The 13,550-nt window shown below is 33.1% G+C and overlaps 1 protein-coding gene across 1 annotated transcript; it reads right to left on the reverse strand.

The window, feature by feature from the left end:
- Window positions 1-698: 698 nt before the first annotated feature.
- Window positions 699-8,445, reverse strand: SLITRK6 (SLIT and NTRK like family member 6). Its single transcript, XM_038569862.1, has 2 exons — window positions 7,887-8,445; window positions 699-5,523 (listed from the first exon to the last, which is right to left on the reverse strand). The coding sequence occupies exon 2, from the start codon at window positions 5,497-5,499 to the stop codon at window positions 2,977-2,979; it is 2,523 nt and encodes an 840-aa protein (XP_038425790.1). The 5' UTR covers window positions 5,500-5,523; window positions 7,887-8,445; the 3' UTR covers window positions 699-2,976.
- Between the last annotated feature and the right edge of the window lie 5,105 nt (window positions 8,446-13,550).

The following is a 13,550-nucleotide window of genomic DNA, read 5'->3' on the forward strand; positions in this document are numbered from 1 at the left end:
ATAATCAAAGACTATAATAAAATTTATTGTTAGTGGGAGTGAGAAGAAATAGAAAATGAAGGTAAAATCATCAAAGTTCTGAGTGATTATCACAGGTCACAAGACCTATTAAGAATTAAAGACCATCAACAGCTTTTTTTTTTTTTTTTTTTTATCAACAGCTTTTTCAACTCTCAACTCCTTCCAATAGGGAAGCAAATTGCTCCGGAAGGTCCCATCATGAATGAAATATTTCAGCCTTTAAAATTTGCTACACTTTAGAAAACCATAATGATGTCTACATCATTATAAGTTATATCCAGATTCCCATAGGGTTTTTAGTTTTGCAGTTATATTTAATTTGGAGAATATATTTACATGACTTCATAAACAACTCTCTTCCATCTTGATATAAATTGGAGAGTGAATACTATTACTTTAGACAATTAATAATGAATAAGGATTTTTTTTAATCCCCCACCCAAAAGAGAAGAACGTTCCTGAGGATATGTCTCTAACAATAAATAAAGATTTAAAAAAAAATTCCTCCACCCAAAGGAGAAGAGTGTTCCTGAGGACATGTCTCTGTCTGCATTCATGGATCTATTCCAAGGGTCCTCCAGGCATGGGGATTTCTTAAGTCCTTCTAATACCTCTATACTCTTGATTGGATTCAGAAAATATAGGCAGACACCCTAGTGAACAGAAGTGCAATAACATGAAATTTGGTCTTCTTTTATTCTTCTCTTTAGAATGTAACTTTTAAAAACATGTCTTGTAGTATTTATTACTTATTATCGTGCTAATTTTTAGTGGATGAAATATATATAGCAACCCATGTGCACACAGATTTCCCCTTAGTAAGTGTAACTTTAAAAGGAATTCTCATCTTTGTTCTTTCCAATCTTGGGCATTAATGGAGAAATTAAGGTTCTCAACCTTTTAATACATAATTATTGATTATTTTCTATTAATATATAAAATTATTTAAAAGAAAACTTAGTGATATGACTTCATAATAGACACATAATTCATCCTCATATCAAGCAACACAGACCCCTTACTGTTTTTAAACAGAAAGCCTTCTTATTCAAAATCCAGAACGTCATGTATGATTTGCTAGTATTGCACAGTTGCGTGGAAACCAAAACATTTAGTAGAACATTCAGGACTCACTAAAATAGTAGTAAGCAAATTAAAGAAAGTCCTGTCTAACTTGAAACTATGTTCCTTCCTAACTCTGTCCAAGTATCTTCATGGTGTTCAGAAAACAGAACAAGATCACCTTGATTAATTCCATTTTGCCTTGTGAAAATCTGCCGTATCATTGATTGTATAATTAGAAAGAAGAAAAATAAATCACTTTCATTTGTATTGCGAGGGAAAATGATTTGGGGGAAAGGGAGGACAACTTGCCAGACTTAAGTCTGGCTCCCTGTCAATCATACCCAGACACTCAGTGGCCTTTTTACAGATGGTTAACAAGATGCTTCTGTATGGATAGCAAACAGAGGGCAGCCTGGGTGGCTCAGCAGTTTAGTGCCACCTTTGGCCTGGGCATGATCCTGGAGACCTGGGATCGAGTCCCACGTCGGGCTCCCTGCATGGAGCCTGCTTCTCCCTCTGCCTGTGTCTCTGCCCCTCTCTGTGTCTCTCATGAATAAATAAATATATCTTAAAAAAAAAAAAAACAGAAATCTCCTCAGGCATGTACATGAGTGCATGCGTGTGTATGTTAATTCTGACTTGATTGAATTAGAGATCAGACTAATTGAAGAAAGTTCATTTAAAAAGAGAGTTTTCACTTTATTTTTATTGTAGTGAGCAGTATTTTTAATTTTCTTGAAAGGCACCCAAGAATAATTACCTTTGTGAACCAAAAATATACAAAACTGTACAGAATAAATAGTTCATAGAAATCTAGCTATACTTTCTTGTAAAATAAAGCTACATTGTCCCACTCTTGAGACAACTTAACCACTTACCCTTAGACGTGACTTTTGCTACTAATTTATGGCAACTATCAGTTTACATCAATACAAATTTTTAAAAACACAATTTTTCCTATTTGTTTTATACCTGTGAATTATTACTTGCCACAAGAAACATATTTCTATCATGGTCATTCAAATTTATAAAGGATTAATGCTATGAAAGAAACCAAACTTAATTTATGCACTAATCATATTTACAGTTGAGTATCAGTAGCATTTTTAAAACATCCCAAGAATAAGAATCAAACTTTGAGCACAAATGACATACCTTAATTCACAGCAGCATTGACAATAAGATTGTCCACACAAAATGTGCAGAAAAACCAAAAAAGTTTGCTTATTCATCCACCTGAACTATTAATCATCCTTATTTTTAAATTCATAGCATAGCAGTGACATTTTTCTAACCCTCAAATGTTCAAAGTTTTGGGCCACTCATGGCCTACATAGTTCAACCTCCTATTTTTTCTTTACTATTACTAGTCATAATTTTGAAGTTCCAGTTCCTTTTGCCTTTATCACAAGAAAATTAGGTGTATCTGACAATGTACATTTTTGTGGTATATACTGATTATATAAACAATATACTCCTTATATATTATAACTACATATACAGGTATAACTTTTAAGTGACAAAGCCCAATTCTATTTCATCCACTGGTAAAGTAATTCAAGGAAATAACGGTTGCTTAAATATTCAACCCTTTTAGATGTGCAAGAGGACTTTTCTGAAACACTTTTAAGTATACCAAGAAATATCACTGTAATCCTTGGATGATTTACATGCAAGGATTTATTTTACTGGGGGCAGGCAAAATTGCCTGAAGACAATGCAATGGCTTCTCCCAATGATCCCTGAGTTTCTTTTTCTTCTTTTTTTCCCAATAGTATTACTGCTGTGCTTTAGTTCTGATTGATGACACACTCATGTAAGGCACTTATTTACAAGATTGGACTTAAGACAGAATCACAGCATTTCTGCAAAAGCCCTCAATCTCTCTATCTATGTTTGCTGCTCCAGGACTTCTAAGTAGTCAGGTTCAGCATGTAGGTTAGCTTTAAGCTCAAAATACTCATTTTTAGTCTGTTCCACTAATACCTTCCTTGGCCTTGAGTACATTAGTGTCTCCATTAATTTTAACTCTTCATGGGCTCCAGGATAATGTACCTCCATATCAGGCTGCAGTTGAGCAATGTTCTTCCTTAGGTATTCTGTAATTCCTAGTTGCTGAAGTTCTCTTTCTTTCTCCAAAATGTTCCTATATAATGAACTAGCATCCTGAAAGGATAAAAATTCAGTTGATTGGTCTGTGGTTTTGTATTTCATATTTGACCCCGTGAGTGGTGAATGATTTTCCCGTTCTAAAAGACTTCTTTGGAGATGTTTTGTCTCACTTCCATCTTTCTCATTCCTTTCTTCTTCCTCTTCCAAATGCTTTGGGCCAAAGGATGGACTTCTATAGACATGAACCATGGGACTCACCATATGCTGCTCATACAGTGATGCTGTCGGTCTTTCAGTAGTGTGGTGAGTTGTTTTATGGCCATACATACTGTATTGAAGATGGACTGGACTGTTGTCTCTCATCTGCTCATCTGTTTGTTTCTTTTTGTATCGTCTCCTGCGGTGGAGAACAAGAACCACTATCCCTGCGGCACAGAACACAATGGTTATGAATACAATCAGCAGTCCTAGTATTAGCACAGATAGTGGTACAGCATCAGTAAGTGATCTTAAAATAGTATCAGCTGTAGTTGTGGTTGTAGGAGCGCTGACAATTATGTAACTAGCTTGAGTTGGCAGGGATGGATTATTGACTAAACCTGGGCAAAGAAGTTCACTAGTTAGTGCTTTTAATTCCTTTTTGTCTAGGTGCTCTGGAGAAGTGCAGAGGATGTCATCTGTTACTGTATTCTTACTCAATTTTTGTAGCCATTGTTGCAATCCAACCAAGTCACAGGAGCAATCCCAGGGATTGTCCTCAAGGTCGATCTGAGTCAATAAATCAAGGTCATCCAAGATATTACTGACAGGGAGATGGGTAAACTGGTTCGTTTTAAGGTTTATCCTTGTTAGAGAAACCCCTGAAAAGATATGTGGTGGTAAAACTTGTAGGAGGTTGTTATTTAAATAGAGGACTTTAAGTTTAGGCATTGGGTTAAAGGTTCCTGGTAATATTTCCTTAACTGCATTGTATTCAAGATATAAGTACTCAAGATTGTGGAGACCAAGAAACATGCCTCTGCTTAACTTGGTCAGATGGTTACCGTTCAGATAGAGCTTTTGCAATCTTGTTAGATTTATAAATGATCCTTCCTCAAGAACCTCAATACGATTGTTTCCCAGGTGAAGCATTTCCAAAGTGAAGTATTCCACTAGATCAGACTTCATTAATGTATGAATAATATTCCCTGCTAGAACAAGCTTTCTAGGATTTTGTGGAGGAGGTTTCAGATCTGATAAGCTTTCAATATTGCGCTCTTGACAGTGTACCAGAAGTCCTGATGGGGATAGTACTTTGCAATTACAAGGAATAGGACAGTAGGGTCCTGGAAGTTGAGTGAATGGCTTTGTAATATAGGGTATCAAGACTGGTGCTTTGGTGGCTGGTCTCAAAAGGGATGTGGACTTGGTTGACATGCGACTATCACTGATTGAAGACGTTGCTGCCAGATGTAATGATCCTGATGGATCCTCGTGTTCTTCATACACTGGTGGAGTGGGGCAAATTGATTCCTTTTTCAGTCTGCTTAGTATACTTCCTTTGAAAAACGGAGGGCTGTTGCATACGATATCACCAATTACGGACTGTGGAGGCATGTTTTCCAACCAAATTTTTAGCTCTAATAAGTCACAATTACAGGTCCACTTATTGTCCTCCAACTGGAGATCCAATATCCGGCCAATGTGTTCTAAGAAACCAACGTAAGGCAATGTTTGCAACTGATTTCCACGAAGATCTAGATGGGTTAAAGGAACAAATCGAAATATGTTTGGAGGAAGACTCTCAATAGCATTGTCATTTAAAATTAACACTTTAAGTCTGTTGAGCTTGCTAAAGGCACTTGGTTCAATCACTGTAATGAAGTTGTTGTCTGCTTGTAGGAATTCTAGGTTTTCCAGTCCATGGAAGGTATCCTCTTTAAGAATTTCTAAAGAATTGTGATTGATGTGAAGTTGCTTAAGAAGGCCAAGGCCATTAAATGCACCAGTCTCAATATCTGCAATGTTGTTAAATCCAAGGTGTAATGAGATGGCATTAGTAAGCCCAGAAAAGTCATTTGTGTGAAGCATTGTCAAACCATTATTTAATAAACTTAGGTGGAAAGGTCGTGATGGCGGCACACTTATTTGGGATAACTTCTTGATACCTTTCTCTTCACAGTTTATTAGCATTGTGCCATCTTTTTCCTCACAATTGCAAAGAGAATCACAAGAACCTCTGGCTGAGGACATTGGAGATTGGGACTGTGAAGATATACAGGCAAAAAGAGATGAATATAAGAGATGAATCCACAGCTTCATGTTGTCATGTGATGAAATTTGATTCTGTAAAACAAAAATGCAACAGCAATGCACTTTAGTGGGCAGAAGCAGGAAAGAGATAAACCTGGTGATTATAAAATAAGAGGGTTTCCTCTAAAAAGAAAAAAAATATTAATCACTTTGAAAATATGAATACCATGCTGCATCTATATTTTCTTTTATCATTTTCTAGTACTATGGCAAGCATGTTTTGGTTTATCTTTAACTTGCACTGTGATAAAATTTAGTTAAAGGAGAATTTAAAATATTGTATTATCAGTGGTGTTCACATTTGCCAAATAAACTGCATTTTAATAATTGGACCATAGATACCTTGATTTGATGGAAAGGTGTATATTTGCAAAGACCTTGATTTTTTTTTTTAACCAAAAAGTTGGTAAATCTAGGGCTAGAGGATTACAGTATAAGACAAATACATGGTTTTAGCCAGAAGCCAAGAAAACAGAAGGGGATACAAAAATGTTAGAAAAAGTTATAAAAACTACATGCATGTATATATCTATGCATGTGTGCCTACATAATGCATTTCTTTTATTTATTTATATTTTTGAACTGGATGTCACAATATGACATCTAATAAATGTGTCGGTGTTTTAACCTGCTTTGAGTTTGGCTCAAGATACTTATCAATTTTATTATCTAATTAAAAACCTTGGGAAAATAAGTCTCTGACCATGTAAGAAAGCAGATTACTAAGGAGGTCAGTTTTAACTATGCTGTCCAGGGAAGTATGTATAAGCTTGATAGTATTAGATATATATGGTTAAAAGTACCTGTTAAAATTTCACTTGTCATACTCTATGCTGAATTTCTAAAGGTAGGATATTTCCTGATGCTTTTAAATTCTGTTATGAATAACATCAGTATCATAAACCTAAAGAAGAAAAACTGAGCTTTAAAACACATTTCTGGCTATTATGAAAGAATAAACAATGCCTCCTATAAAATTCTAGCAAATGACTTTCTAACAAGGACTTGAAACAGGCTTTAGGGCACTAAATGTCATCACATAATTAAGCAGTAGATCTCCCTTATTATTATAAGTCTTAAAGTCACAAACAATGAACTTAAAAACAAACTGTACTACACTAAAACATTTGAAGGTACCTCTAATTTGGTAAATAAAAAATGACAGTTCAGATTAACCATATCAAATATTCCAAATCCCTAAAAATTTAAAACATGTATCTGAAAGAGCATTTTTTTTTCTAATTCTGAGGTGACGGCAGTGACTAGATAAATACACATAACTTCATTATATTTAATTGCATTTCTTTCCTTTAGTGTATCTTAATTTTGCATAAATTGAATTTAAGGGTAAATAAACACCATATCTCAAAACTCCTCAACTTTACCAAATGGTATCTGCTTTTATTTATTTTTTTAATGGATTGTGAAAATAATTTTGAATCTACTTAAAATTCACATTCAGATAGAATATCCCTAAACCCAATCATTAATCATGAAAAATAAATCATCCCATGAAAATACATTGTTGCATTGAAAACATGTATAGTATAAAGTTTCTGATTGGCAAAAGACAACGGAAGAAATAGAACAGTGTAGCCTTTCTATACAGAAGAAAGTTAGCAGTCTAAATGTTTCCATAGGGAAATTGATTTCGAAAAGCTGAGTCTATGCTTAGAATCCAACAGTTTATAGTTGAACTCCTCAACTTGTGGATTAGCTTCCACAAACACTAAAGTACTTCCTCATAGATTACCAAGAAAGAATATTATTCACTTCACCAGACACAGCATCTTCAGAAAATAGTAAATAACTTCCAGATGACAGTCTCTAGTTATTTTTTTAATCTTCTATTCATTTCCTGTTCCTCAAAATGTTCTAGGGAACAGTTTCTAGTCTTTTCAGAAGAAAAGACTAGAAATTAGACTAGAATTTGAAGACCGGTCCTGTATTGATAACACCTGATCCAATATTAAAGAGGTCAAAAATCTCCATTTACATGTATTCAGAAAACATATTTTCAAGTCAGGAAATAATAAAAGTGGCATACAAAATACCAAGAATCTTAATATACTGCCTATATTTTAAATTCGATAATGGTGTTTGGAAGTCATCTTCCCTTCAGAAAGCACACATTATTTAGTTTCCAATAACAAACTGCATGCTATGCAAGAAATAGTGGCATCTTATTTATTCTTCTGTACAGCCAGCTGTTGGACTGTCTCCTGCTCAGAGAAAACAGGCATCTGCTACAGCATTAGTTGTGCCAATGAGTAAGAATGAAACTGGATAGCTTTTAATGCAAAGTTATTTTTTTTAAAAGGACAAACATACAAATTCAATCACTTTAAGATAATGCAAAGATAGATATTAGAAAAGCCTGGAAACATTCATCTTACCTGTAAAGCAGAGACTCTTCCTGACGTTATCTGTAATGCACAGCTGGAAGAGATGTTCAAAGTAAATTCAGATTCTTTATTAAAAAAGAAAACACCAACCACTACGTACTTTCTTCTCAAATGTCACTTTTTGGCAGGTCCCATTGCTTCATAAAGTTGAAAAGCTCTGCTCAAAGACTAAATGCTGAGCATTTCATTGAAAATATTTCAGGCAGAGTGCATACTAGATCATCCTGAAGCAGTTGCCTTTTCTCCGCAATTAAAATTCACGGCATACTTCACAGCTATGCTGACTTTTTTGCATATAGTTAACCATTTGCAAGCTGCTGAAAGCAGTAAATAAACAAGATGTTTCACAGAGCTGCATTGATCACTCTTGCTTTCTTGGTTGTAGATCCAAGCTGCAGCAGTGTTTTCTTTCCTCCCTTTCTAGTCTTTCTTGTTAGCTCAGTTTGTTATTAGTCAGATTGCCAAGGGCTGGGAGGTAGGCGTAAATAAAGAGACTTCTTGGCTTTTGACTCAGCCTTTAAGCCCTTCCCTAGCAGAGAGCTTTACTCAGCCAGTGTCATTTAACACAAGAGACAGCTCCACCTTGGGACCGTTCAACTCCTCCTCTTTCTGCAAAAGGCCTTTCCACTCCCTTTTAATACCAAAGAGAGTGCAAGTAAATTTTGATGTCAATAATTATGCACTGTTCTAAATGTTGTATAATATTTTGTATTGGATAGCAAACTAAATAACACAATATGTTATATTCTCAGCTAGCACAGTACTGTACTGTAGGCACAAGTGTGCTGAAAAACTGCAAGCATGCTGCCTATAGAGTAGTTGCTTCAGGTTTAGTTGTTTTTTTTTTTTTTTCTGTTTTTACTGGTATTTGTAGTTGAAATGGTGCACTAATTTTTAAAATGTTAACATGAACTACTTTCCTGCAATGTTTGCATTTTCATATTCACCATTTATATTTTTTGAAAAGCCTCATGCCAGAGACTCTAAGTCATATACTTCATTATTTCTTTCCCTACAGCTAAAGTTCAGTAATGAGATAGAGATAAGGTTCTTTTGCAGTTAAGATAATATTTATTTGGAGTGGCAATATGATTACTTTAAAACATATTCAAGATTTATTATGGATGATTGTCCTTAATCAAACACTCTCAAAAATCTGAAATTATGTCTTTTCAGGTAAAATGAAACAAGTTGAATGAGTATGTAGAAATTACAATATCCTAGTTTTTATGGTACTAGCTGGAGAGAGCATTTTTTCCCAAAAAGTTTCTATTTAAAAAGCTACTTGTTTCTTCAACTCTCAAAAGTTTCTGAATCATCACTAATAAAACATTCAACTGTCAGATTCCTTATTTCCCAAAATGCCTGTGTTTAAAAAAATCATTTCTCTTTACTTGTATTATAAGTACCCAAACTTTTTCACATCCAAAACGAATATACTAGATGCTATTATTTATTCATTTTGAAATATTCTGTTTAGAAACAACTTTGATTATAGGTTCTAGAGGCTACCTGTATAATATGATCATTCCAGGAAGAAAAAGCTACTTTTAAAAAAGAGACTTTATGTAGGTTAAATCATTAGAATGGGATAATATCCAATTGGATTATTATTTAATGATTGTCTCCAGTTATGCGCTCAAATTCATAAAGTTTTCATATCCATAGTGTGGAATAATTGCTTTAAAGATATGGATTTTCGAGCAGTTTTTAATATTTTCACATCCCTTTATATTATATTCTTTCATTCACTAAGGTCCTCATTTATTTTAATGACATTGTGTGTTTTAAGATGACATAGAGATAATGATACAGATAACGGGGTAGGGAAAGATTAGAAAGGTAAGGAATCAGAGACTAAAGGAAATGAGAGAAAATCAAGGCCAGGAATTAATCTCAGGCACAATTTGCTGCTAGCTGACAGCCAGGTTACATTAACTTAGATCAATCTAATGATTTAGCTCAGTGGTGACAAAATTGATTTAGAATCAAAGGGAAAACAAGGAAATAGAATAACTTCCCTTCCAGTACTGTAAACATAATTCTCCAAATGCATTCCTTTTGGTTTTGAAAGCAAGGCCACAGGAGAAATGTTCTGGAAGTCTGTGGAGGGCAAGTGGTTCAAACAGACATATGGACAAATAGAACTAAATTCCCTATGGATCGACACAGATTTCCTTCATTTCCTCCAATTTGAGGATGTGTCTATTTTATCCATAACATGCACCTAGCACATATATCAAGTTACTTATCCTGAATCCTTTGCCTATATATGACATGTTGTTCTCATGCATAAATTACTGGTTAATTCAGTGGTAAGGGAGAGCAGTAACTAATGAGCCTTTTTAATAATTATTATTGTTTACTTTTTCTCTAGGTTTTGAGTGGGAACACAAAGAATGGCTTAGGTAAAGGCTTGTTTTAAGAAGCATTCTGTAACTTTTAGTTCAAAGGAGTGGTACTGTAAGGAATTACTCAGCTTTATCTTAAACACAATAGTAAAATATGTAACAGTACACTCAAAATGATTATAGCTCAATCCACTGTTCTCTATATTTTGTAACTGTAATTCCTCAGTTATTTCACTAAGTCAGTAATTCTGCCATTCTTTCCAAAATACTTATGGCAGAACATGTCATTGATTGCCAGACAACGCTTAATTTAACAGTATTTTTTAGTTCCCGAGTGTGGCATGGAAAAATATTTGCCCTGCATAGCTTTCTCCAAGTTTTGATAATAAATCATTAAGTGATCATAATAAATATTAGGTTGTGATACTGTTTGTAGATAATTTACCCCCCAGTGACTCTATATTGAAAACTGTTAAAAAAAAATCAGTAATTATTTGGAATCACATACTCTATATTATGTCTTATTGTGACTTTTAACTACTTTTTAGAATGTCCATCTTCAAGGGCAAACATGAAAGTATTCTAATTACAATGAAGAATACCAAGCAGTCAGAAGAAATAAACTGACCTCTGTCAGTCATTTTAGAGCAGCACAGTGCACAGTTAGGATACCAGGACTCAGGAGAATGCCCGCTCTTTTGGGCTGACATGGATGGTGGGTGGGGGATGGGGTTGTAATCTTGTAATACAATATATTACATATATTGTATATATGTAATGGTGACAAAGACCAGATGGAAGAATGTTTTATTAAATTAACTAGACTAATAATGCATGTGGGATAAAGACCAACATTAGCATTGGAAAGAAGAAAGAAAAAATAATAACAATGAAAGAGATTGATTCGTGCTGTAGAGGACTAGTTCTACATCAGAGCATCTGCCCACATTTTTCAGTGCCACCTTTAAATAGTAAAATGAAAACATGTCAGATTGACTTAACACAAGAATCTGGAAGGCTTGAAGAGAAAGGTCTTTGTACCATTTGTAGTGTAGACTGAGGCATATTTACATATTCTGAAGGTAGAAACTATAACCCTTAGTCACTTTTTATGGATTAAACTATAGATGGATTTTAAATCTTCATTGATGATTTCATTCTTTTAGGAAACATTTAAACACAAAATAACCCTACATTAGTGTCACTTTTAAAGTATGTATATAATTATTCAAAAAATACTCAAGAAAAATTCTTGGGAAATAGCATTCCTATGGGCTCTGTACTATCACAGAATCACACTGAAATTCATTAAAATGCTATTAAAATTTAATGTTACAGATATTTGCAAATAACATCTAAATTTACAGAAATGTAGAAAGTTTGGGCATTAGTTTTACAAATATTAACAAAGAATGTTTTTTGTTTCTTATTTCAAGTGAAAGGTCTTCTTTGAAATTGTATATACTTTTGAAAACATGTATGTTTCACTATAAAACTCTAAAGGAAACTCAAAAGAAATAAGAACATTTAAATCCACTAACAATCCCAGAGATTAAATCCCACTCAAATATTTGTTATTTTGTATTCTTGTCCTCTTCATTGTATAAAAAAGTAATAACTCTAATAATAAAATTTTACAAAATCTTAAAAAAAAATAATGAGGTAACGTCTACTTAAATATATAACTGGACTTATTTACATAAATTCTATTCATAGAAGATAGCAATCAAAGAAGCCTTTTATCTTCCACGATGCTACGCTATACAGTAACCTTTGAATTTGCTTCTCAAATATTGAACTTAGAACTCTCTTTCATGTTTCACTGGGAAAGAAACTTGCATCACTTTACCACCATTACCATTTTTTGGTTCTGTTAGAATCAGGATACAATAATTATGGATACTTTATCTTCTGACAATAACATGCAATTCAACAAAAGAAACATGACCTTCGTATAAAGAAAAATAAAAAATCACTCACCTTTTTAGCAAGAACATCTCTGTACATGAGAAAGACATTTGCATGTATTCATCATGAATAATGACTTCACTGAGGGATGCAAAATTATTTTAAATTTGTTTAGGCTTATATTTGTGATATTTAACCAGTTTTCCAGATATGTAAGTTTTATTTAGTTCAATGCATTATTTTAGTAAGATAAATATCATAGTCATGTAACCATCATAAGGTCATGCTTTAAGGTCATCTGTATGGAGATGATCTCCACATGGTGAAATGAAAGTAAAAATTTTACCAACATAAGATTAATTAGTTGAAAAAAAAAAAAAAAAGATTAATTAGTTGATAGAGAAATTTAAATACCAAACTTAAAGTAAAAAGTCTGTGTGTATTAGAGAGGACTTTATATGATATATTTTATAAATCACACATAAATGATTTTAGTAAACTTGCCTTTTGCATTGAATCTTTAATAAAAATATTAATTTGTTATTTAAATCTTAAGTTTCCTTCATGCTCAATCTGATCTGATAGCAAAAGGTATAAAACTAATAATGGAATTGCCTTATTCTAAGAGAGCTTTTACAATTATACTTCCTGTTTTAATTTGAAATGGTATCATTGAAATAATGATACCATTATTTAACTTGGCAAACCTGAAGAAAACAAAACAAAAACTTTCTCCTGGAAGCTTGGATTATAAGCTCTGTCTTCCTATAAATCATATTTATGATTTCATAATATTATCTACTTCAAATGGAAAACTAAGAAGACTTTTTAAAAAATTATCTAAAAAAAAAACTAAAACATGTTGATGAATGTTTTTTAGTGAATAATGAGCAGTCTGAAAGAAACAGGGTCCAGTGTAATAATGGTAGACTATGAGTTACTTTGATTGCAAAAACTCCCCTAGGGGAGGTTATTATCTACTTCCTATTTTTTTTCTATAGTACTATAGAGTGAGCTGCATATAGGAAACTTTCAAATAAATAGTTATTGAAGTTGAATATTTTCTTTGTATGTTCTCATTATCCTTTAATCTTAGAACACTCATTCTTAGGAATATATATATTATAAAATTTTAAAACATATATTGTATATAAAAATAAAGTTATTATATATGATATATATCTATATATAAATAATATATTTATATTATATATATAATTTTTATTTTTTTGCCCATATAACAAAAATTTAATGCTAAAGATCACGATTGAAAATTTTTAAGAAAATGAGCCTCTGGACCTTTCCAAATGTTGTTTGGCAGTTATTATTACATAATGTGTGTGACTGGTCACTTTGTTAACAGATGATTAACAATAATGCTAGGTAAATACCACTG

Source organism: Canis lupus, chromosome 22 (genome assembly GCF_011100685.1).
Source record: "Canis lupus familiaris isolate Mischka breed German Shepherd chromosome 22, alternate assembly UU_Cfam_GSD_1.0, whole genome shotgun sequence".
Lineage (NCBI taxonomy): Eukaryota > Metazoa > Chordata > Mammalia > Carnivora > Canidae > Canis > Canis lupus.

Coding starts and splice junctions, on each gene's coding strand:
- SLITRK6 (XM_038569862.1), bottom strand. CDS start 5,499: ATGAAGCTGTGGATTCATCTCTTATATTCATCTCTTTTTGCCTGTATA.